This window comes from Passer montanus, unplaced genomic scaffold (assembly GCF_014805655.1).
Source record: "Passer montanus isolate IOZ18808 unplaced genomic scaffold, ASM1480565v1 scaffold10, whole genome shotgun sequence".
NCBI lineage: Eukaryota > Metazoa > Chordata > Aves > Passeriformes > Passeridae > Passer > Passer montanus.
The window spans coordinates 12,139,932-12,166,519 of NW_024356505.1; the positions used below are offsets into that span (position 1 = coordinate 12,139,932).

Sequence of the window (26,588 nt, forward strand, 5' to 3'; positions counted from 1 at the left end):
CCAGGTAGATACAGTGGTATGAAACTTCCAGTTTTCTTCTGGTCACATGCTAGAACAAATTATCCCTGAAGTTTCTGACCATAACCCACTATACTTCTCATAAAGCCTCACACAGCTGCCTGGACAGGTCTCTGCCCTTTAACAGTAATGCAATTTATAGATTATAATCTGATCCACAGTCCAAGAAGCCTACTAAAATAACAGTCTGTGTCACCCTTTTCAAATTAACATGCTCTATAAAATTCTTCAGTTCTTAAATCTGATCCCAGAATTCACATTCTGATTCTTTTTAACCATTCAGTTTTAAGGATAATCATGACTTAATACAACTGCTACTTAACCATCTCTCAGCCAAAGGATCTTTTTCCTATTATTTACACAATGCCTGAGTCACAGGAGTATCAGGGACTGCCCACAACTCTAAAGTGGTTTCTTTAAGAAAAGCAGCTCACTGGTTTCCTGAAGGCACAGTTAACTTATTACTGTCCCACACCTAACTCTCAGTTCTGAAACTCAAGAATCTGTACCAGTGCAATGAGCCTGCTCCCAGCCAGCCAGGGCATGACCTACAGTCCTGAAGAACACTTTAGTACAGGTGCCTGGCAATGGGGGCCTTGAGCCTGTCCCACTGCTGGACTATTTGCCAACATTTTATGTTGCTAAGTTACTTTCTTATTTCGGAACATGGCTGAGGGAACTGAGAAATACATGGACTTCTCTGGTTTCTTTCTTGTGATACCCGAAAAAGTGATAAGCCTGTGCTCCTGCAACTCCAGAGCTCCACTGGAATCTGACCTTTCCATACTGGTGCTGAAACACTTATAAAACCACTGCCAAAGTCTGCAAAACAACATGGATGATCAACAACCATAAAACAGTTCAAAGTTTCCTCCATATAAAATTTCCTCCTGTAAACAGGATCAGCTGATTATCCAAGAGTGGACAGCTGTAGAAAGGTTCTCATGAAAAAATGCCAATATTGTCAGAAAAAGGCATTTAGAAGAACTGCTACGAATCACAAGAAGTAACACACAGTCGTGTGGATACACAGTCCTGTGACAGACAGTATGGTCTATTTATGCAAGATGCTGTCAAAAAACAATCCATAAACTTAGAAGATATTGATCTCTTTACAGTAGTTTTCTGTGGCTGCACGTATTTGACAGGTAAAAAAATATTTTAAAAAGTAATTGAAAATTCAGTAAACAGAGAACCATTAAACATGCAAGGGTCTCTACAGTGCTGAACCCAAGTTCAAACTCAACATTTGTTTTTAATTTAAAAAACTCTCTACACAATCTAAATGTGTTATGAAGCACTGCCCTAAATAATATAGTAACGATTTCTCCAATTCTGATGCAAAAGAACAATTAAGTTACGAACTGGAGGCTGTGGTGGGAGGGAATACACAAGAGTGGAATTACTTTATAGTCTTGAATTCAGGACTCCTTTCCTAACACTTTAGGCTTAAAAGTTTCTAAAATATTTCCTTTCCTCTTCTATGCACTAAATGTGTGTTAGTCTTCCCTGATAACCTTGTTTAAATATAAGAACTTAATAAATAGACTAGAGACCCCTAATGTTCATGTGAAAAGAACACATTTTAAAGGCTCTCCTGGAAAAGTGAGGCAATCATTCATGACCTTAGAAAAATCACAAAAAATCTTACCAGGGCTGGTAAGAACACAGGAATATGTATTAATGTCTGACTAGGAGGCAATTTAAGATCACTCTTTCTAAATGAAACATTTCAAAGGTATGATCAGCCCTTACAGACCTAACTAGTAGAAGACAATACTGGCTGCTTTTCTGATTAAGTGTTTTTCTGCCAGCAGAATCTATTTAGGATGAATGGTTTAGCTAATTCTTGAAGGGTGAAAGCAACAGAACAAGCTCTTCCAAGGGTGAAAGCAACAGAACAAGCTCTTCCAAGAGGAAGTAGAAGCGATTCTTCTGCATATTTAACCACCCCAGTAGTGTGAAAATTTTGAACTGCTGCTTCTTTCCTCAAAGCAACCTCTCTTACCACTCCTGCTTCTGCTCTCCAGCTACTGTCTGGTAAGATTTGCTACATCCTTTTCCACGTGCAGCATGTGCCAGCTGGCTTTCCAACACATACTGACCTACTGGCCAGCCATCAATACTGTGAAACTCATTAGGCCTTTTCCACATGCAGCATGTGCCAGCTGGCTTACTGGCCACATACTGACCTACTGGCCAGCCATCAATACTGTGAAACTCATTAGAACTTTCACACTTTGACCTCTGAAAAGTTCAGTTAAAACTAAAAAGGATAAAAAGCATAAAGGATTTAAAAAAATAAAATTAAAGGAGAAAAGAGAAAAGAGGAAATAATAATACAGCCAGGCATGCACCTGTCTATACTCTGGAGTTAGCTCTTCCCAAATGCTCTTCTACAAAAATGTGTAGAAAAAATGAAGTCCTGTAATTTGGTATTTCTAGCACTAAATGATACTTCCAAACAAACTAGTGCACTGATGCCATGTATATCACATTTTATACTTGCATACCGAAGCAGGTTACAACTGTATCATTTGTAAAATACAGTCAGCCTCTAAACCAATTACACAGTAGTGTCCATGGAACTTTTAAAGAGGCCGGTTGGGTTGTTTGCACTTTTACTGAACTGGAGAAGAGATGCAAATGACTTTTTCTACAAATGCAATTAACATTGTATTTTTCCTCTTTCCTTTCATGCAGAATTTGGAATATGCCTACTTGCACCAAATGAGACAGAAATGATAGCACTTATTTATTGAGTATTTAGGTAATTTTCTGTTTCCTTTTTGCAGGAGACACATAACTTTCTCAAGCCTTAAAAAAAGATACTATAACCACATTTTGGTCTGCCATTTGTCCTAGAAGTTCTTCTAGAGTGGTCTTAACTATGATATTGGTTAAATAAAAAATTGTACTTTGACCTTAGCTGATTTTGTTGCTTGCCTTCACAAGGGTAATAGAAGTACAAAATTAAGGGCTGAAAATTCTCCCCAATTTTAGGCTTCCAAATTGAATCACAGCAGACATACTTTGAAGAAGTAAATAGATAGGTGCTTTCGCCCATACACAGCAGCCAAAACTGCTCATTGTTTCTGCAAATGAGACTTCATGCCTCACAACAGGCACACAGAAAATAAATTTTAAAAATACCAATTAAAACTTCTTCAGACTTCTTTTTTTAATGAATTCCAATTATGACAGAGTGATGAATAGGCCAGTTCTCCAGGGCAGCATTTAACTATCTTAGCCATCCATTTTCCTTTCACACTTTTTGGTCCTTTTTGCACAATCCAGGTTTTGCAACAAAGTTGCACTGTATTTTTTTTACATGCCATGACTCACCCAACACTATAGGGAAAGAAGCAGCATATAAGCAATAATCATGACATGAATATTTAAACTAGGTTCCACGGAAGAGTCGACAAACTGCAAAACAGTAAGTGTGACACTGATACTAAACAAATCAGAACTTTCCATAAAACCCAGAATGACTGGACAAAATGGATCATGGGAAAGCATCAACATGCTTAATAAAGGAGGTTATGCTTCTCAAATCTAGTCCTTGGAAGAGTCACCAAGCATGGCAACAAGGCAGTTAGAGTTGTTAATGTAGAACAATTTCCATAGCCCTTTGGCAGAAGTCTTTCAAAACAACAAAACTATAACAGGATAAGCAGTAAGGCTTTCAAGTGGAAGAAAACATTGCTTAGAAGACAGAAAAATTGGTGCCAGGAATATAGTATTTTTAGTTTTCAGAATTCATGTCATCAGGGGATTTCTACAGGCATCTGGGCTCAGTTCTGCACCTGCCAATATACTGACATGTCAGATAAATGACCTAGGAAATGGGGATGAGGAGTGAAATGACAGTTTCCTGATGCTGATGAACTACTCAAGGACTAAAACAACTGACTGTAACTGCCTCTGCAGGCAGCTCATGAGCAATAGACTGAGAACAAGGCAAATTAAATTCAACACAGACTGCAAGGGAAAACACAATCCTAGCTTAACATATTATTAAGTGACAGACTCAGAAATGGTATCTCGAAGATGTAAACAATATAAAACCAAACTGAGCCTAACAAGCAAAGCACTCTACTTTCCCTGAGCCTAGAGGTACCTCTTCTTTACTGACAGGGTGGTCAAATACTGGAATAGGCTCCTAAAGAGATGGTTGATGCCCCATGTCTGTGAGTATTTAACAGGCCTTTGGACACCACCATTAATAACAGGTTTTAATTTTCAGTCAGCTCTGAATTGGCAAGGCAGCTGGAGCAGATGATCTGTAGATCCTTTCCTCAGCAGAAAGGACTGTAGGTCCTTTCTTACTGAACTTTTCTGCTCTATTCATCAGCTGTTAAATAGGCAAACCAAATACTAGTAACTCTTACGCCATAAGTAGAAAAATGCAGTGGAAGTTATGAGACTACTTTAGAAATTCATGCTGTATACAGCTTTGCTTCCCTTCACTTTATTTATTTGACACAGAGAAACACAATGGGGCCTCTCAAACCACAAGTAACATGAAAAAGCTGATTAAGAAAAACTGTTCACTTTCTTCCTACACAAGAGGATGAGAATATTAAGTGAAATTGACAGGAGACAGTCTCTAAACCAAAAGAGCAGAGTCTCCACTCAGATGGGGGATGCATGAATGACAGATTTTCACATGGGTTGAAAAAAAAACCAGGATAAGCTCATGGAAGAGAACCACAGGTGGATCACACTACTTCTCACTCTTTATTTGTCTTATCAACAAATCACTAAATCTTCACAACACATTTTGGAAGGCATCACTGTTGACTTGTTCTAGCCTTATAGTCTTCACTAGACACCTACTGCTGTGACAGGGAAAGAAAAAAGAAGAGATGTTTGCAAAATGGATCTTTAACATGCAATTAGAAAGCATTAAAAAAATTGAGCAAAATTGTAAAGTTAAGATAGCATATATGCAGTTTCACGACTGCTTCTTATATACCAAGCAACAAAAAAGGTACAAGAGCATAAATACTGACATTCCAGTTCATCAGCTATTTTGGAACTTTTACATTACATGTTTAAGTTGCTTAAGTCTTAACTAATGAAGTATCTGACACCAACATCATGTTCTGCCTCTCTGCAGATCTGACCACCAAACAGGAATAAATGCTGGGTTTGCCTTAGTGTTGGCTATTCACCCAGTAATACTTATTTGATTCTCAGTCACCCAAAAATTTTTATTTTCTACAGGCCATCTCCAGTTTCCACCCCAAAGATCCTTTTCCCAAGCTTGTCTCTGGCCTTTGCCATCTCTCTCCAGAGATCATTGCTATTGAGCTTTTCAAAGTGCAGCACTTCAATTGTTATGCCCTTTTCATCTTTTGATTCACCATCCTCTTTGACTTTTGGCTTTATTTTCTCTGTCTAACACAATGGATCATTGTCAGATCTGTCAGTGCACAGTTGGCCCTCAGTTCTAATGCTTGTGCATTTTAACTATCAATTCCTGCAAATTCATGTAGTCCTTTTCAAGTAACATTTTCTTCTATGGGATCAAAGACTGATTTGTAGGTTAGTAAGTCTCCAAATCATAGTTTTTCATCATTCAGCTATGATGCCTTTCTGGAGGGAGGCCAACACAGGAGCGGCAGAGGAATTGTGAGTACTCAGAAAAGCTACTGCCCCAAAAGCTGAGTTCTTGAAGTGATTCCTTTTCCAATAGCACACAATATAACTAAAAGCATTTCCAGTGTTTATCCATGTTAAACAGTAATATATCTCACTTCTATGTTTGTAAAACATGTAATGAAAAACCTGGGGAAAAAGTGTGTTTAAACTCATCTATCCCAAAAATGCCTATGACTTCATACCTGCCGAAAGAAACCCACTTATACTAGTTATGTTCTACCTTTAGCTTAGTAGCAGCCCACTGAAGTCCACTGAACCCTACCTAGGAAAGGCCAGAATCTACAAAGGATTTTCAAACCTTGATCTTTGAGGCTCAATACAGAAGCTGATCATAGAAACAGCAAAATGGAAAAACATCTGCTTTTGACAAGCATATGTCAACACTTCACTTAAGCAGAGCAACAGTGAGAGGGCTGCAGAGTTTCAGCTTCAGCTGCAGTGCAGATTGGATCACAGAAGAATCAGGTTCATTCACTCTGCAAACCATACATCTTACATGAGTGTGAGTGCAAACACCTGAACTGAAATGCACAATGCTCGAGATCAGGAACAGAGATCACCTGGAAATGTTACAGATGAAGCAAGCCTTCGGGGAATTTTTATGGAACTCCAGTCATACAGGAAGTAAAAGCTTGTCCAAGATTTAGAACAGAACCTCCAGTAGAATTTAATACAGTGAGTAAAGGTGTTCTTGAAATTATATCAAAAAATAAAACCATGCTTATTTTTAACATGGCTTTTGGTTAAAAAATAAAGCCTTTTTTTAAGATTAAAATCTTACATATTACAGTTTGCTATAGTTCAGGTTTTGTTTCATTATTATTCCTAGGTCTGTATGTGGACACTGATACAGTAACTTGGTAACATACAGTAAAAAGGCGGCACCTGAAAATGAGGCTCCTTGAGTATTCCAACCAATTCTGCAACATTTTCATCCTTATTTACTAAGGGACTGATGTCTTCAAGAATTTCATTCACCAGCTCCAGGTTGTTGTCACTGACAGCCTCAAGTTTAGAATCTTCCAGTCGCTCATGAGCCTGTAAGATTAAATACATGAGACTATAATGTAAGTAAGTTTTGAGTGGTTCAAATCTATAAACTTTTCAAGTAATTTCACAGAGCAATCTTCAGCAGAAAAGCCAGAAAAATTATAAACAGGATAACCTGATTAAACTGCTGAAGGATTTTGCATGCTCAACTACACTACCCAAAAAACTTTATAAGCAGCACATACCAGAGAGGCTTGTAAGTGCTTATCTCCTCTATGCTACACACACTAAGCACTGTTCTGTCAGCAGAACAGCACCTCAGGACCTTTCCTGCTTTGGAATCCTAGAGAAGTACACCTTCTAGAAGAGGGCAGAAAAGGAACTATGGGATCTTTTCAGAGTCTGCAAGAAAAACATTTACCTCAGACTCCTCCCATTCAAACACCTTCTGAATGGTACATTCCACCTGCTAAAGTCTGCCTAACTGAAGGAAATGCTAAAAAAAAGTTGGAGTCAAAGGTAGCTAGCAGTATCCTGGGCTGCATTAAAATGTTACTAGAAGAGTGAGTGTTACTCAGCACTAGTGAGGTCACACCTGGAACACTGTGAACATTCTGGAATAGCTCAGTGAAGGGCCACAAATATGATGAAGGGTCTGGAGCACCCCACATTTGAGAAAAGGCTGATCAAGCTGGGACTGTTCTGCCTGGAAAAAAAGAAAGCTCAGGGAAATCTCATCAATGTGTATAAAAGGTATACTATGCAAAGAGGACAGGGACAGCCTGTGTCCAGTGGTGACTGGTGACAGCAGGCATAAAATAAAACTCAGGAAGCACTGTCTGAACATCAGGAAACACTTTTTTCCAGCGTGAGGGTGACTGAGCACTGGCACAGGTTGCCCAGAGAAGATGGGAGTTTCCCTCCTTGGAGATACTCAAAAGCTGTCTGGACGTGCTCCTGGGCAACCATCGCCAGGCAGCCCTGCTTAAGTAGGGAGAGTTGGACCAAATGCCCTCCAGAGGTCCCTGCAGCCTCAACCATCCTGTGATTCTTTGATAACATTTCATGTATTTCTACAGCTATTCCTGCAGACATAATCATTTGTTGAACTTTGCAGATACTGAAATTCATTGAAAGGTAGGAGCTTTGAGCAGGAAGAGAAGCCTATCTGAATGCTTAATTTATTTATTACAGACAGTGCTCTATCATAGAATTAGGAAATAAGAGGAGGCCAAAAATAACTCAAATTCTCAATTAAAAGTTATTTTCAACAATGTAGCACAAGAAATTTATAAAGGAGCAGTTACTTTGGCATATAAAAAACAAACACATAATAGATATAATTCAGAGTCATCTATATATACTTCCCACAGATATAATTTGAAAGTATGCAAGCACTTCTGCCCTCTTATTACTGCTTTAAAACAGACAATAAAATAAAATTTTGCTAAAAGCAGAGAACTTTGCTTCCTGAAATCATCTGAGTCTTAAATTCAGTACTTCATATCTATAAAATGCTATTTCTGTCGGCCTAATGGCCAAACTCTGGAAAGGTTAACTTAACAGAAAGGCATTTCAAACATTCTCCAACACCAACACACACAAACCAAATGACTGTGATTACCAAGTTATAGGAAGCTTGGCACCTACACACATTCTCCTTTATAAAGGAAGGCTATTTTGTACAGAACACATACAGTAAACAATATCCTCCTTTTAAAATTTAGTTCTTTTACGGCAAGTAAAAACACAAATGTAGTGATTTTTAACACAACCCAACTGCAAAACCTTTGTAAGATTAAAGAGTATGGGTTACCTTTTTCTCATTAATTGTTTTCAAAAACAACCACTAACACTGAGTGATATAATCTAAATACAAATATTCTCACCCTTCACTCCAAAATCAAGGCCATGTATATACTGATGAACATGAAGTTTATTCAGTGAACAATCTCTGATCCTGTAATATGTTGAGGAGTAACAGGATATGGAATGGAATGAGTAAGTTAAAAAACAAACAAACAAATAGGAGTACCTAACTTGGACACTGCAATTTTCTTTTTCACTTCAATAGAACATTTCAGAAATATTGATAAGCGAATTGAGCCTTTCTGTGCATTCAGTATATATCATACCTGCCAAATGTTCAAACAGTAAAGCTTTTACCTCCAAGAATCTGACATCTTAAATACTGGACTAAATGCTTATAGATTACTCCCAAGATGTTTCCTTGGCGTAGGCTGGGCATTCACCTAGTCTCCTGTAGGCTTTGCTACAACACTAAAAGCAGTAGTGTAACAGCAGAAAGAAGATAAAGTTTTGAGATTTGGAAGAATAGTTAACCATCCAGGAGAAGAGAATTTTGATACCATAGTTCAGTAGCAAAAGTGAGGAGAATTAATGCTTGTTCCAAGTTCAACAGTTATTTTCCAAAAAGCGTATTAATTCTAAAGACTAGTTAGGCTTGAACACAAACACCAGCATAAGAAAGATATGGAGCTGGGGTTGTTAAGTCTGGAAAAGAGAAGACTCTGGGATGACCTTATAGCAGTCTTTCAATACTTAAAAGGGGGCTTACAAGAAAGATGGGAACAAACTTCTAGTAAGGCCTTTGGCAACAGGACAGGGCACAATGATTTTAAACTCAAAGAGGGTAGATTTGAGACTAGATGTAAGGAAGAAAAGTTTTAGGATGGGTGTGGTAAAACACCACAATAAGTTGTCCAGAAAGGTTGCAAACGCTCCATCCCTGTAAACAAGGTCAGCTGAACAGGGCCCTGAGCAACCTGATCTACTTGAAGATATCCCTGCTCATTGCAAGGAGGTTAGACAAGGTGACCTTTAAAGGCCACTTCCAACCAAAACTACTGTATGATTCTATAAACATCAGTGACAGGAAAAACATTTTACAATCATAACTGTTCTCCTTTCCTCTACCACCTACTGAAAAGTGGAAAGATTCAGTGATAGAACCCTATCCCAAAAAAAAAAAAAATCTGTAATTTCTACCTTATTGCCTTTATTCTATACAGGAAAAGTGTGAAATGAACGTAATGCCACACTGCACTGCAAAATACTATAAACTAACTACTATACTTATTGTTCGCCTTCATTTATTTAAGGCCCAAAAGGAGAGAGTAAGTTTGTATAGCTTGTGGCACATTTCCCCAAGTTTCTTATTGTCCTTTTTGGTGTACTTTACATGATGATTAGTCTTAATAACTGGCTAATAAAGGAAAATGAAAAAGCTTTTGCATTTCTGGCCTGCTTTGAAATGACTCTTTAAATAATGTAACCATCTCAGATGACTGAAAACTGAGAACCAGCTCTTCTAATAGAAAAGCAAGTTTATGTTTAAATAATGTAACCACCTCAGAGAACTGAGATGACTGAAAACTGAGAACCAGCTCTTCTAATAGAAAAGCAAGTTTATGTATTTTTAGGGACAAATATGTGAATTACATACGCTTCACCAAATGTGTTTTGATCTTATCCTTATTTAGCACTGTGTGTTAAGACTGAGGATTTTTCCAAAATAATTATAAAGAAAATATGAGTGCAGTCACACCATGTGAACACAATTAAAACCTTTAAGCATTCTAGATAAAGCATGTGTACAGTTAAGAATCTGTTTCCATTACAAGCACTTTTTTTTTTACATCTGCTAGTCGTTAAATTCCACCTAATTGTTACTAGCCATTAAAGCACAAATTCTTTATAAGAAAAAAAGGCTTTGCAGTGATAATTTTCCTCATGATAAATATTAAAGATGACTTATGCAGCATGTACTCAAAGTTTTTCCCATCATCAGTAAAAAAATTCTTTTACTTACTCTAGTAAATTTAGTACACAAATCTTTCTCTCTGCAGTCATCTCACCACCAGATAAGAAATTTCCATTACTTCTAAGTTTATTACCGTGCCATGTCTTCATCTTAAAACCAATTTTTTGAACAGCTAAACAGAAGTAAATTCTTATATGAGTACTCATGAGAAGTTTTCCTTTTCAGATTTTTATACTGAACAAAATCCCTGGACAACAATCCTTTAGCTTTACAGAGGATTTCATACCTGCCCTGAGGGCACTGCTTTCAGATGTCTATTCCTATTTAAGAGACAGCTGTATTTAATTTAACTGGGTTTTCCTCATGAAAGGAGCTTATTTTTATGAAGTAAGATTAAGAATGCATATAAGTGATGAACAGTATTTGACTGCATTTCCTACTGGTAAGACCAGCTACATTTTCATTAAAGAGTCCAAATATTTTTTTGCAAATATCACCTTACATATTTATAATTGATTGCTACCACCCATACATAAAAGATTTTTGTAATCCAAGAACAAAAACTTAGGATAATCTACTTTTTAGCAAGCTGACGATTAAAGATAAAATTATTAGTCTGAGATCCAGGAAAGGGCATGGAGAGAATATTTTCCTGGCATATCAGAACGTAGTTTTGAGCTGAAGATGAAAAGAAAACATTTTTATGCCATGGGATAATGAAGGTGACTGCTCTCACTTTTCATCTCTGGCAAAACCACTAAAAGTCAGAAGGCATATGGGTTATGCACACAACAGTGGTTACAAGACTACATTAAAATCAACTGCTTCTGATTTCAAATATTATGATTTTTTTCTTCATAAATAATGTAACCACATTATTTCTGTAGTCTCTGAATTTTTCATATTCCTCTAGATTTTTCTATATAACTATTAACCAGCATGCACAGAAATTACACCAACTCTTCACCTTCAAGCTGGCCTTCAATTCTTTTAATAAGATGAACCAACAACATGTTGTGGACACCTCAATCCACAATCAATGTTCACACAATAACGTAAGATTTAAAACATTTCCAGATTCTACTCAAAGCAGCAAATTTAAATACCTTAGCAAGTGATCTTACGATAGGGTTTTCCATAATTCCTTTAAGAAAAATCAGGTCTATTTCTTCAGCGCCTGTCGATGTCGGCAGATCAGTAAGGTTGTCTAAGACCTGCTGCATGGCTGCTGACAAAACAAAAACAAAAAGTAAATACTGACCAAAACAGGCTTCCATAAGGAGCAAAAGCTCTGGGAAACACCACAATAGTAATTTTAAAGACATTAAGCAGTCAAGTACATCTACTGAGAACAAGGAGACAGAAGAGAAAAAGAACTTTTTGTGTGTGTGCGTGTCTGAAAAATGAAATAAAGATTATATCCAACTGAATCCAGGCCCAGCACATTCCTTCCAAGATTTGCTACTAAGGATTGAAAAAAACAAACACGGACAAACTATGTATAAGGTATGCATAATTCTCCAAACACAATAAAATCAACTCCTTCAGTACTCTTTTTATTTCATATTTTTTAGAAGTTTTTAGCCCTCATTCACAGAGCAACCCACAAGTTTTACAATGCTTGTAGAGGCAGATTCACTCTTGTAAAAATGAACATGCAGTTCCAAATTGATTTTTTTAAACCAAAAATTTGCTTCCAAGGCAGCTCTTACTGTGGGAGCACTTGTGTCCACCGCAGCAGTCCTTTACAGCCAGTCTGGCCCACTGCACTCTGGCACTAAGTGCACACAGTGCAGATGCTAACACCAGCCTGGTCCCACTACACACTGCCATGGGAAGTACACCCTGCAATGAGAAATGCATCGTGCCTGCCTGGTACCCTCCGACTTGCTGAGAGAACCTATCTTGGCTGAGAGTCAAAAATGGTGCCCAAAGACATGTCAGAAAATGCCCCCATTCCAGCTGTCTGGTCCCCTGAAGTCATTGAGGTGAGTAAGAGAATTTGTCTTTGTTCTTAACTTTACTCTTTTGAACTCTCGCCAAGCTATATATGCATGCTCAAATAGACAGAACACACAGGTGTACTAACAAAATCTCATGTTGAGATCCCCAGCAATCCCAAAAGCCTTGGAATAACCACTGTGTTCTGCAGTGCTCTGCATGTTGCAGAGTAGTATATATCAAGAGAATTAGAAAAGCCTATATGCCCCTTCTCCCACACAGGAATTTACCCTTAAATTTCCTCACTGCTTTATAATGAAAGCTATTATGAAACTGCACAGTAACAGAACAAACTGCATTTCTCAACACCTACTTTCTGATTTCAATTCTTCCTAGAAAATTCCATCTGAAGAAAAAAACTTCTGGCCATTCTTTCTATTAAGTGGAACTCACTTTTCAACAAGCAAGTCAACTCACGTGCGACATTTTAACTACAGCAGTGCATGTCAAAAGACCTGTATTATGTTAAATGTTTTAACTGTACTTCTTTTTTTCAAGAAAAGTGAATCTTCTGTGAAACCATGAGTAGGAGGGAAAATAACACTTTATGTTTTCAGATTTTGAAGCAGCATTCTTTCTATTTTGTAACAGACAAAGTCCTGTCAGCAACCACACATTACATAAAGTCACAAAATTACCATGCAAACAGTTCACAACTTCCCCAGACTAGGTACATCCTACATCCTGACTAGTTCAACTGCAGGTGAAATTGCCTTCTTCACATTTTCTCAATTCCCAGTTTCAGACTCGTGACTTTTAATGTAGTCACGCAAGCTGTACTATCTGGAGAAGTGGGCAGATGTTTCTGGCCAATTTACGTCATAGGTGCTGCATAATAAAGCAAGTGTTAGAATAATAAGCTTTCTTTACATTTTTAACAGTTTTGCAAATTCTTTTCAAGGGATTTCAGGTTAGCACTTTTTCTCCTACAAATAATCAGAGAAAATGCAAAGCTTCCTTGAAGTCAATGTATGCATCTCAACTACCAGCTGCAATTCCAGCACTTGATGGTGACAAAGACATCTATAATAAACACATTCTTCATATTAATTCCATTACATTATCCTGTTTCTTACTTAAGCCTTTCAGAATTCTGCCTTAGATCAAATTAAAAAATATAGTCCCTACATAAAAACCTTACCATCAAAAAGAAAATGTTAAGAGTAATGTTAAGCTTCAGAACAATGTCCTCAGGCAAGTAGTCAGGGTATTTCCAAATCAATATTTAATTTAATAAAGGTTTCAAAAACATCTAGCATCAGAACTACTTAAGTATATTTTAGCATTCTTAGAAAACAGCAACCAGCTTTATCAACATGCAGACTTAAAAAAATTCAGGCAGACTTGCATTCCAGGTCACCAAAACCAGATGTTCTCAGAAACAGCTTCCTACAGTTGTGTGTTGGTTGCCTCATAGCACAGCCATCATGTCAAGAGTTTTCTTAGCTATAAATAGTGTTGTCTTAATATTAGCAAAGCAAATAGAAAGCAAACCAAAAAGGCAGGATAAAGCGCCTTTACTCATGCTGTATTGTTTGTGTTTGAACACAATATGAGGCTCAATATTGCCTCAGTGTAGATAGCTCCCCATCTCAAAGGGGAGATCTTTCTAAATAGTTGAATAAAAAAAAAAAACTTTTAAGCACCCCTTTATTTTAACCAGTTACAATGTTAAGCAAAAAAAATTTAGCATGAGCAAGGTTAAGCTTCAACAGTCTTTGCACCTGTTACCTAGCACATGGTGAAGCATATAAATATTCCTCTGCCTACCAAGTTTCACTGCTTTACACTCAGCTGGCAAAATACTCAGAACATGATCAAATGTTATTTGCCAAAAGAAAAATCATCAAGAGCATATTTCAACAGGAATGATGCCTGCTGGTTTATTTTAAAAGAATAGATCACAAATATATGGATACTTTTTTTGATGCACTAGACAATGCATTTTAATCTCAGTGTTTTATGTGTATTATACAAGTCATGGGCCACTTTCAAATATAGTTCCTGTTTAATGTGAAAAGCTGGTATTTGTTGATGTGTGAAAATAGCTTTGAAAGTCTAAGCAACATACAGACTACACATGCCTTAGATATTCATACATGTACTTTCAAAAAATTTGATTTATCTAAAGACTAAGGGCAGAGGTGGGAGGAGGGGAAGACACTTTGGGAAAAGTATAATGGAACCATTTCTTCTGTATCTATTCAAGAGGCTTTTGTTTACTCATTTCTAGGGTCTATTAGACAACAAACAACAGGAGATACTTTGTTTCCAGGCTTAATTATAATGATCTTTCAGAATAATGTAGATTCACATAGAATTTCAAGTAGCACTCATTTAAACAAATTCCTTTTTTTCTTTCCAGGGGTAAAGCCACCTTAGCACTTTTTAAAAAGCATTGCATCTTATTCCAAAACAGCAGGAATGAAAGCTGAAGATGAAAGTACTTAGGTAGGAAAGTTTTACTTAAAAGATCAGCTCCTATCAAGCAAGAAACAGATGGAACTGAGGAGTTTTGAGATTACCAAATCTAAATATCCCATCAAGAATTGCCTTTTGAGCCGCACATCTCTTTTGTGGTGAATCTGCCCTTGAAATGTTGATAGGAGTTACTCACAGGGGGGTAGAAAGCCCTGTAGAACTTACATTCAAGTCAGGCATACTGAAGAACTAAGGACTACATGAACAAACTGCATAAACCAGGTTGTCAGAAGTGCTTCTTATTACTGGGCACTTTGGTGTACAACAAAGAGGAAATGCATGCTTTTGCTTCAGTGGAAAACTAATTTGGTCTCTCTTCCCTCTCTTGTCCCATCTTTTACAGGAAAATAATAAGAATATACTAACTTTGAGAGCTCTACCATTCACCTCCCTCTGTCTGAAGACAAGCCTGTTTCTATATTCAAAGACCCATCTGGGGAAAACTTTAAACTCTCATCGCAACACATAAGGATTTGTTTTCACGAGGACACCATGAGACAGGCATGGCTGACTACAATGGTTAACAAAACCACCGAGGAATACACACATATTACAAGAAACCCACTGACAACAGCCTCCAGACACACCAGGAGGAATCGGGTGGCAGAAACAAACTCTCAGTTGAGGAGAGGTGCTGAAATACAGGGATTCTTAGGAAAGGTGACAACAGAACTGAGTCTGAGCTGGAACTCCTAAGAGAAAATGAGATTACAACTCCAGCCCCCGGCTTTCGTGACAGGGAATACACATAGAATTAATTTCCACAGTCAATTTTCAAAGAACATCTTCATAACTGCAGCAAGTTTAAAGCCTCAAGCAAGACTCAGCAGGAACACACTGGTCTGCTCTGTGCATGCACTGAACAATTTATTCCTACTATATATATGACCCCACATTCAGGCAAACTAGTTTGTCATTTGAACCCCATTTCAAAAAGGGAAAAGGGGCAAAGAGATGTTAATTGATCTCTGTGGCAAACAAGGTGTGGAAATACAAAAATCCCACTTCCTAATGCAAAATTTACTAACCAGAATTAAATTCCCCTAATTCCCACAGAGTTCTTCAGACAGCCAAAGGATGTTTCAAAGGTTTAATCTACACATTGTACCTTACAATTGTAAGTTCAGATCAAACAGACGTAAAAGATACCCTGATAACTCCTTTCTTCTTGTAATTGTAAGAAAAAGACAGGTTTTCGCCAAGCTCTCAGCTGTGATTCTTCTACCAAATTTGATTTTTATTCTTTCTTTCAGTGCCTAATTCTTGTCTACATTAATTCTATGTAGAGGAAAGAGGAAGCATACATTTAAATAAATTTTCCAGATTTGCAGACAGAAGACAAATGTGTCACTCACTGGGGAAAATTAAAGCTTTTCAGAGTGAATACCTTGCACAATTTTTTTAGCTCAGCTTCATTTTATTAGTCTCCAAGCTTACAAAATAACAGGAATGAAAAGAAAATTATGTATAATATATTTAAATAAACATGCATATTTATTTCCACATGGCCTATTCATCTGGATAGAAAGTTATAATAAATACCTCAAGGACTACTGGAGAGGCAGGTACTCCACACAAAGTCTAGAAAGTCAGATTAAAATCTTGTCACATACATAAACTTCAGAAAGAGTTTCTTGTGTGATTTAAAACCTTTTCAAGAGGGATATATTGAAGTTTCACAAGACACACAATAAGCTCAGACAAAAGAAGAATAATTTTTAACTTCACTAGCCCTTATCCAATGACAACTCTGTAACTTTTTCCCATTTGTGTTTAAGATTTTTAAATTATGATCATTATGCTTAAATAAAAGGCAAAGGAAAAAAAAAAGTTATTTTGTCTTGGCCACTTCTCTCCCCAGTCACAAATGATAGCATTTTTGGCAGTCTAGAACCTATGAAGAGGTTAACATTGTGAGAATATTTCACCAGTTCATTCACAAACAGGCTATTGACCAAGAATATATGAAAGGCTGACAAAGCTCTCTTACTACTGCTAGGGTAAGTTTCAGAAGCCGTATTTTCAGATAAAAGTCTCTGGGGAAGCACTATGCAGTGAGCACATACAACATCACGTTTGTGTTTTCACAGCCAGCAGCTGCATGCACGGAGCAGGATCACTGCCAGCAGCAGCTCCGGAGCAGCGAGCCCTGCAGGAGCGGTGGAGCTCTGCAGTTCCATCCCGCGCTCCTCTACAGATCAGTCACCCACTCCACACAGCTGCTGACTGCAGCAGGGGGCAGTGACACTCCTTCAAACACCCACCCCTGCACCTCCTATCTGGCAGACACTGCCAAGCGGGCTGCCCTGGACGGCCGCCTTAACTCAGACATTCCTGGGCAGCATTCCATTGTAACAGCACTCAGGCACCTCTTCTAAATAGGACCCCTTCCTCAGGCAGCAAACACAGCAGATCTCTAAAAAGACAGTAAGATTGATTAATGAAGAAAGCTGTTGTCTGCAGCACGAACACTTTACTGACTGCAGAATCACATATTGCAATGAATTTTTAAAGGAAGAAGGAAAAGTCTAATTGATAAGAATGAATATTCCTCTGGATGTTCAAATTCTGCCCACTGAATTTCTGCACATTGAAAAGAAATAACCTAAGTGCTTAGAAAAGTTTTTTAATTTTTTTAACTTCATTTTCTACAGGTCTACTAGCAAACCAAGATGGAACTATTTTAACATACCTATAAATAGAAGCTCAAGCAGTCCCCTACCCTTATCAAACCTGGCTCAACTATATCTTTCATGCCCATGTTTCACGACTGTGAAGGTCACAAAAGCTATAGGGAAGAGCTAACAACCCTTTCCCAGCTTGAACACTGCAGACATACTTCTTTCAGGCTGCGAAGATTGTCTAAAAAAAGACGAAGCACAAATTTTCTGACGAACAGATGGACCTCACAGCTGCATCTTTTGGAAAAAATAAAAGCACTATTTAAAAGTAATCTCAGCAAAGATAAAAAAGGAACAAAACATCAAAACTCCAAAACTAGCAGAATTAAAAGCTTAAGTCTTATTTAAACACATATATCATGACCAACAACAAGATATTGAGGACAGATACACTAAAATCTAGTTTTAAGGAAATTATGTCAGACTTCTCTTTCTTAAAGGATTACCAAGAAAAATATTTCATAAAGTACAAAGGCAATTAACTTCATACTCACTAACTAAGCTTGATGCTTTGAAGATAAGCCTATATAAGTGTTAGGTATTACCAAGTTTTTTGACCTTTTTTAATTAGAGGAAGAACGATGCAAGCTTCAGGCACAGAAATGACTAACTGAGGAAGGACACATATGCACACAAACAGACAAGATTACAGAAAAAAAAAAATCTTCAAGCACTATACAGCACAAACCAGAGCATGTACAGCAAGTCAACTAGAAGTTTTTTAAAAGGCTGAATTTAAAATTTTTTTTTGTATTTTTACTTTTTCTCTACTGATATTAGGAAAGCATACGCTGATGTCACGCAAAGACTACTGCATGTTAAATGAATACTAGGACATGCCCCAGGAGAATTTTCAGTTTTGGTGAAGAAAGACTGTACTACCCTTAGCTCTTCAACTACCTTAGTATTTCAGGTACTGGAGAATATATTTGAACGGATTTTTAAATGAAGGCAAAACAGTCAACGGCTAGGCAGTCTAAGATACCACTTTGTAGTCAAAAGTTATAGGAGAAATTCAACAAAGTTTCAGAATGTATCCTGCACTCCACTCAAGTTATACAAGAGGCTGAGCTTATTGCACATATCCATCATTCTCCCTGGTATGTTGAAAACAGCAGCTGGATGAAGAAACTTGCATTCTCTGCAGTACCTATGGTAATTAATGCCAGTTTATATGAAGTCTAAAATGCCAGCAAAAGAGATACAACAACCTAAGTGCAGCTTTTGAAGTACTGCTTTCTCTAATGCACACTCTTCCAAATGAATCAAAAGCTTTGTATCTGCATTTCTGCCACAGAACTCAGTATTATTTATCTGCTGCAGTACAACAGAGCCTGAAGAAAGCAGGACTGAAAAAATGCTAACATAAGTAAAGACTACAGTTATAGAGCAAGGAAGAAGTAATGTGTAACAAACAAAGAAACAAACTCAAACAAATGTAAGAATCAGTTTGCTGTACCACTTTTCTTGGTAAAGCGCTTGAGGGAAAGCCATGCAGAACCATCTATTGTTTTATCCCATTCACAAATTCAGCCTAAGGACAGCTGGAAATCAATTAAGATTTCTTCCTCAATTAGATCTCTTCTTCACACAAGTAAAAAAATTAGGCCTGAAGAGAAAATTATGAACACCCTTCCAAAGGGATAGCAGACTTCCACTCCAAGAACAGGCTTTCATCTTGTTGCTGGTCTCCAATGAACACTGCATAGTGGATAAGGCAAGTTGCACATTGTGTCCCATTTCTGAGACCAGGCATCCCAGGAGCAACTGGCCATCAGCATCTTTTTCCAATCATTTGCACTCTCTTCTAGGACACTGGACAGGTATTTTTTTAAAGAAAGCTAAAATTCACAAGGCTTGTAACATATGCTACTGTCTGTGCAAATGAAAGAGTTCAGAACATCAGTCACAGAGCTGTTTTGTACTGTGCTGTGTGCACATCTACAAAAAAGACAAGGTACTTTTAATGAACAAAATTAGGTACTCCACTGTGTAGCAAAGTAACAACACTGCACCTCCAGAGATCTGTGATCTTATTACCAGAGATGATGTCGGTTTCAATGCAATTTGCATCCCAGGAGTGTCTGCATCCTTGTATCTGAAGGCACCTGATCACTCAACAGAGTATCAGGAGGATGTTGTTAAAAACAATCCACACTTGGGGTATCTGGCATTTCCTTAATCTTGGTTAATAGAAAATGTAGATTAAACAATTCTTTCTGCTCCCTGTTATTAATCTGATTTTTTTTTTATATCTAGGAAAAAATGTCTCACTTTTCATTACTGTAACATAAAGAGGGCAATTTTCTGCCCTTCAGAAGGTTTCTCCTCTCCTGTATCAACTGGGAAAGAAGCATAACTGCCCCGTACCTCTTCCAGTCTGCACCTTTTTTTCCATATAGGCAGTCAGAAGTGTGGCAAATATATTGGACAAGAGTCTCGTGAGCGCCTTGCACAACACCATTAATACTTCCCTCTCTAGTGACAGGGAGAGATAATGAGATCTATTTTAACCTTCTTATAGTTATGTCATACTGTCAACTCAATCTACTGGTCTGTCACAAAACAGTACAAAGGTACACTTTAAACGTCACTCTCCTCCAAAATTAAAAACTGTAACTGAACAAAATGTCCTCTTTCTTCAGTGAAAATACTACATATATATTTCGTCCCACTGCTATTACTCCAGGTTTCAAGCCAGTTTTTGGCACTTTGTTTTTGGTCCACTTTTGCTTTAGTGAAAATGCTTAGACAAGGAAATGCACCACAAACCACATATCATCCAGATACTACTGTTGCTTTTAACACTACTTCCTTTTACAGCTTCAAGCGTAAGAGACACTGAGGAATTCTAACAAATAAGAATTTTATAATGAAGAGTTTTGATATCAAGCGAAATAACGCTGTGTCCTAATACATTCTCAGAGTTATTTTATAACAGCAGAATGCTTTTTTAAATGAAAGCATCCAAACTCAGCACTTTCAAAATCTGATTGCTCCATTATGATGCAGCCACTTAAAAAAGCACACCTCTGCCCTTTTACCAGTCACACTCATATGTTAACATTTCATGCATGCACTGTTTCAGGCCTCTGCTACTGTGAAGTATTTATTGAATTATCCCTTCCAAACTAATACACTGGAGTATTTAAATTAGAGCTGTACCAGTGCAGGTGTAAAAATACTTTTGACATTCCACTATGGATGCTACACAAGCATTTGAAAATCGCTCAATAAAATTACATGCAGAAAACAGAAATGCAAGACAGCTTTTTGGAGCACAAAATAAGTTAAAGCACTTTATAAAATCTTTAGTAAGTTGTAAAATCTTTAGTATGTTGACTATGTCAACATATTCTTTAATTAAAAAGGAAAAAGATATTTAATTACAGTATTATTATATCTAGCCCATTTTTCTATTGAAAGGAAAAAAAATCATGAACTGCTTCCATAGGGAAGTGTTCGCTTAATTTCACTCAATTTTCTACTGCATCCCAGACTAAGACAAAAAATTTAGGACAGGAGTAAATCTGCAAACAGCAGTGAATCTGCAAAATTTATACCATTTAAATGAAATTATCTCTGTCTCAGGACCTCAGTTCTCAATTTTACATGATTGCCTAGTACATTTTCCAAACATTTCACCTCAAGTCCATCCCTAAACTCTAATGCTTCCACTTCCACTAAATTAATCTCTGTCATGCACACACCCCCATTTCTGCCCAAACAAACTTATTAGGAAGCAGTAAAAGCAATTCACTAAATTAATAATGTCCTAGTTCAGGGTGACTTGCAATGGAAAAACAAAAAACCACTTTTACTTGACTACCTTTGTCATATGACACAGTTCTTGCTTATTTTAAGGACACAGCTAAAGCTTTACCTACAAAGAAAATTCCCAAAACACAGTTGGAATGTTAGTAGTGATGTAGTGGATAGAAAATTGCTTTTTCAGATTTGTTTGCCAAATAACACAGCTTGTCTTTCCAAATAGTGAAAAATACCACAAAAAAAACTTTGTGTTTTAATAAAGAAACAGCAAAATATGGCATGTTAAAGGCTTACTTGACCTTCAGGAATGATCAAAATACATCTGTCACTCCCCTAGTGAAGACACTCCATTCCAAACCTTGCTTTCAATTCAATGCAGTCAAGATTTACACAATTGCCTATTCATTACCCTCAACAGTTATGTTCCTTTGGTCCTTTGCAGGCTATGTTCAAGAACCCTGAAAAAGGAATAAAAAGACCAGCTTGACACTTGTATTTTGAAGGGAACTGAAAAACTTAATGGAGTAAGTCACACTGCCCTTAGTCATGTGTTTTACCTCCTGGACTACTTCTCCACAGTGTTACCAGGATTTATTCATGATTGCAAACGTTTAATGAAAAGTGGGAAGTCTAATTTCAATTTAAGAATATCTAGGCACAATAACATCAGGAAAAATTTATTTCTACTGGTCTTGGGGCAGCTTGGATTAAGAATGCTATGTTTTTAAGGAAATTGCCACTTTGAATGCTCTCTTTGAATGTTTGCCACCTCCACTTTAAAGTCAATTTCCAAGTTATTGCTGTAAACCCTGAATGACAGTGTTCTGTGTTGTATAAGGTGGGCACAGGCAGTGAAACAGCAAAGGGTGTCTTCAAAACTGTATGTGATGCATATTGACATGTTTGAAATTTTCTACTCCATTTCCTCAGAATATCAAGATGGGTTTCATTAAGTTTTGCTAAGAACTTGGAATTTTCAGTCACGCAACCCACCACTCCAACTGAAGCAAAAACAGAGAGCTTTTAAGCAAATTTTGCACATTTTTCAGTTCAAATGTTTTTGTTTGGATTTTTTGTTTGGTTTGTTTGTTTGTTTATTTTTGGAGGGTTTTTTGGGGGAGGGTTGGTTGGTTTTCTTTTGTTTTTTGGTTTGTTTTTTTTCAAAAGAAGTACTGGCAAAGACAGCTGAACTTTACTTCTTGAACAGCTTTGTTTGGTTTTTTTTGTTTGTTTGTTTATTTTTGGAGGGTTTTTTGGGGGAGGGTTGGTTGATTGGTATTCTTTTGTTTTCGTTTTTTTTTTTTTTTCAAAAGAAGCACTGGCAAAGACAGCTGAACTTTACTTCTTGAACAGCTCACACCACTGAAAAACTCAGTGAAGGATAATATCTGTCAAGGCTTTTCATCATTTTCTGAGACAGGCAAATTGCTGTAAATCTGAAAAGTTTGAGATGACAACTTTTATTGATATGACATCATCTCTTTTATAATGACTTCTCTTGCAAAAATAAGACCATGATGGAACTTGGCTTTTTGACTGCATCTGAGCCATGAGAAAGCCTACAGAGGGGGGAAAAAAAGTTGTAAGATAATGTCTTTCTTGACTTCAAACTGCAATTGCTGTTTCTTAAAATCAGTAAATACACAGCCTCATACACTAACTCTCTTCAAACCTCTTTATGCTGAAACAATAAAAGCCACACTATCTTAGTTTCCACTCAAGTCCTTCATTCTGTTGTTTCCCACACTTCTTAGGGGTCTTAGAGAAAGGGGTTGGGAGAAGAGAGGAGGGTACTAGTACAACCCTTCTTGGGTTTTGCCTATAAAATCTCTCAGAGCTGCACAAATTTTAAGGCCCAGACACCTGGGTAGCAGCAGCCAGAACCACCTCTAATGCCACCCACAGAAAAGGAGAGGATTCCCAAAATAGCCTACTGAAGTCCATGTACAATCAGAAATGGTAGGTTAGGGATCATGAATCTCTGTCCCCAGCCTTGGAATTTCACTACAATAAAAAATAAATAATAATAAAAATAGATAAATAATAATTCCATGTTACAGCTTTTCCCCAAGAAGGTTTTATGAAGTCCAGGTCCTGACCTGGAAAAAGGTAATTGCTTTGCCAGCCACCTTCAGCGTGGCAGCTGAGAGAACTGTCTCATGACACCAAATGAGTTCTCTGAGCAGTCAGTCCCATCCACAGTTGTTTCTGCTTATTTTACTCCCCACTGAATTCCTCTTTCCCTGAAGAGTACTGGGCCTGAGAACAATATAAAAAGAAAGCAATGTAACCTCCTATGGATCAATTGGTTCTTTGGATGTAACTAGTTTTAAGATTGTGGAATAATTTAACATGAAATTACCTTCAAGATCCCAAGAAAACTTGAAAGGGCTAAGATGTCTTTTTACATAACTTTCTGGGTCTTACAAGGTCAAAACCACATTGTTGCCAGTACTTATGAATGTTATTTAAAAAAAAACAAGTTCTATCTCAGTAGACAGGTTATACAGCACAAAAGGAAGCAAGAAATAGATGGAGTAGTCATTGTCTCCTACAAACTTGGCATAGAAGTGAAATGGCCCTATTCCTCCTCAGGATTTTGAACGGTTTGAAACAACACAGTCTAGGAATGTATTTTCACAAGCATAAATTCCTATTTGTAGAAAGAAAATCAACCTGTTTACTTATGTTTTTCAAATAATCATCTCTATTTCTTTCACTTATCACTATACTTTTCTTGAAGACATGACCAACACCAAATGGAACTTTAATTCTGTTTCAGCTTCTCAGAAATCCTGTCTATCAACATAGCCCCCAGAAGACCTGCACACATTCCACTTGTCATGTGGTAGAAGAAAAGTCCTAAACTCAGGACAGAACCTGGTTGACTGTCTCTACTCAAAGAGCAGCTTATAATTTCAAGCAGCCCAGACTTGCACTTCCCACTAAGCCAACAGACCCTGATTCCTCAGCTACATGCATCCTGAGAGTCAGCTACACACGTGTGCAAAGTTGTAAAGACTGCTGGACTGCAATGACACATGCTGGACTTTAGCTTGCTTTTTGGTCCAGTCAGGAAGGGAAAACAGCTTGAAGAAACAGATCTAAGAAAGTAAACCACATGCAGGTAGACTCCCAAACACCTGTCCCTGGACAGATCCAGTGGCACACTAAAAAGGGCACGAGCCCAGCAGCCTGGTGAGCACTTACTGGATCGCTGATCCAGCCTACTGGCAATAGTTTGTACATTGAGAGATCCCTTAAAAACATCAGATTATCATGTCAAAACTTCCTTTGGAATACTGTTTGTAACAAACCTCAGCAGTACTAACACCATATTACTTGGAAATGGCCCTTTCTATTTTCATTAATATCCTTTCCATAAATCAAGCTTACTGATGGCACCGAGTATTCCTCTACAGTAACTTGCCATAGTTATAGCAATCCCATTTGATCCTGTAAGAAGGAATTTGTGTTCAATGACTGAAGCATTTGGAACATGAAAGAAGCTTTCTCAGCTGCAGAAAATCTGGCAGATACTCTGTTTTTCCAAAGACAGTGTCAGGATTTAAATACCACATCACTTCTCAGCGTAAGTTTTCAGACCCAGACAAGCCAACTTTCACACAGAAGGAATCAACACTTGTTTTTTAATACCAGAGAGACTGCTTTGAATGAGCTCCTGCCAGTAGTTCAAAAAAGAAGCCAAGTCTCTGTATTGAAAAAATCTTTTCACAAATTAATTACCATGCCTCTGTCCAGAACAATGGACATCAAGAGCTATGAAGGATAAAGATTCAATCAGGCATGCATTACATTGGCTCAACATAGGATTAAATTATGGCTGAAAGGGTAGAGAATTAAATAGTCTCATGGTAATTTTTTTATATACACTCTAAGTACTTGAAATTCACTACACAGTTACATAAATTTCACATGTGCTCAAAACTGTGATCTTCCTCTGCTTAATAAATAAATTGTTAACATGTCAAACAAGTTAAAACAGAAGGCTCCAAGAAGACCTGCAACTTCCTGGTCTCGTGTGCCAACCAGAAACTTAAACATGAACAGAGAACCATTCTCATCCATGCTAAATACCAGCAGGATACTGCAGAACCCTTCCCCTGAAGGATTTTACCAAAGACTTACACTGTTCATCAGTTTTCCTAATTCTTTAAATAAAGTCTATCACTCTGCAGGCAGTTCTTGTTCCAGAGAAGAGGTACCTTTTTGTGAGAAAGGAACACTTACACAGTGCTTTATGTGCACACATCAGATCTCTCATTTTAAATTATCAGGAAGACTATCTTAAGTTCAAGACTTAATAAAATGAATAAATCAGTATAATTCTACCAGTCTCACTATTCAGTGCTGAGGCTTTCCAAGAACAGGTGCATACAGATTTTTCTGTATGAGAGATACAGAAAAACAATGCAAAGATTGACAAAATGAGAAGTTTACAGCACAGCACAAATCTGCTTCAAGCAGCAGAGCTGCAAGACTCCACCATAAATTTGAAGCATGGAAATATCACTGCAACTGCATCCCAGTCATTCTTGCCTCACAAAACATTTATGCTTAAATCTACTAACAGCACAGCAAAGCCATACAATACATACAAAAAGTGTCCTACGACTTCCAAGATTCCATAAAAGACACACACATAACACAATAGCATCCCAAACATATTCTCAGACACAGCACTTCCAATATCATGTACAAGTAATTCTCTATAAAAACTTGCTGACTTTAATCCTTTGAATACTTTTGTTGGATTATATTTCAGGAGGGGTAGAAAATATATTTCAGTGAGTTTAATCACCACCATGATGCACAAATTCAAGATCATCTTAGTGTCAGATTATCTCTCACGGGTTTTTTGCAGTCATCATACCAGCCATGAGAGCACAGGCTGATGCACATACCCCAACATCAGAGTTCAAATCATTTAGCCAAATACCCTACCATACACAGAGGAGCTGGTTGTCTCTCCAACACAGACATAAAACAAAAAATTTGTTTGAGAGCTAAAAGTCCTGAACACCTATTTAATAGTGAATTATTTGAAAATATATCTAATGAAAGGGGAAAAAATGGCTGGAAAGTAGGCAACACATTACGATTAACTTAGAAAAACTAGATACAGCAAAAGGAGTAGCTCAGTAGGAAAAACAAATTTAAAAAAAAGTGAA

At 37.4% G+C, this 26,588-nt stretch overlaps 1 protein-coding gene across 3 annotated transcripts in view; it reads right to left on the bottom strand.

The window, feature by feature from the left end:
• Positions 1-26,588, bottom strand: part of PALS2 (protein associated with LIN7 2, MAGUK family member) — a 61,884-nt gene that overhangs the window by 20,129 nt on the left and 15,167 nt on the right. For 2 of the 3 annotated variants that reach the window (XM_039709024.1, XM_039709007.1), the window contains exons 2-3: positions 11,569-11,687; positions 6,574-6,726 (exon numbers count right to left, since the gene is read on the bottom strand). In XM_039709024.1, coding sequence (XP_039564958.1) covers positions 6,574-6,726; positions 11,569-11,685 — 270 coding nt within the window. In that variant the 5' untranslated portion in view covers positions 11,686-11,687. Of the gene's footprint in view, positions 1-6,573; positions 6,727-11,568; positions 11,691-26,588 lie in introns of all 3 variants that reach the window. The other variant, XM_039709014.1, reaches the window with a different exon arrangement.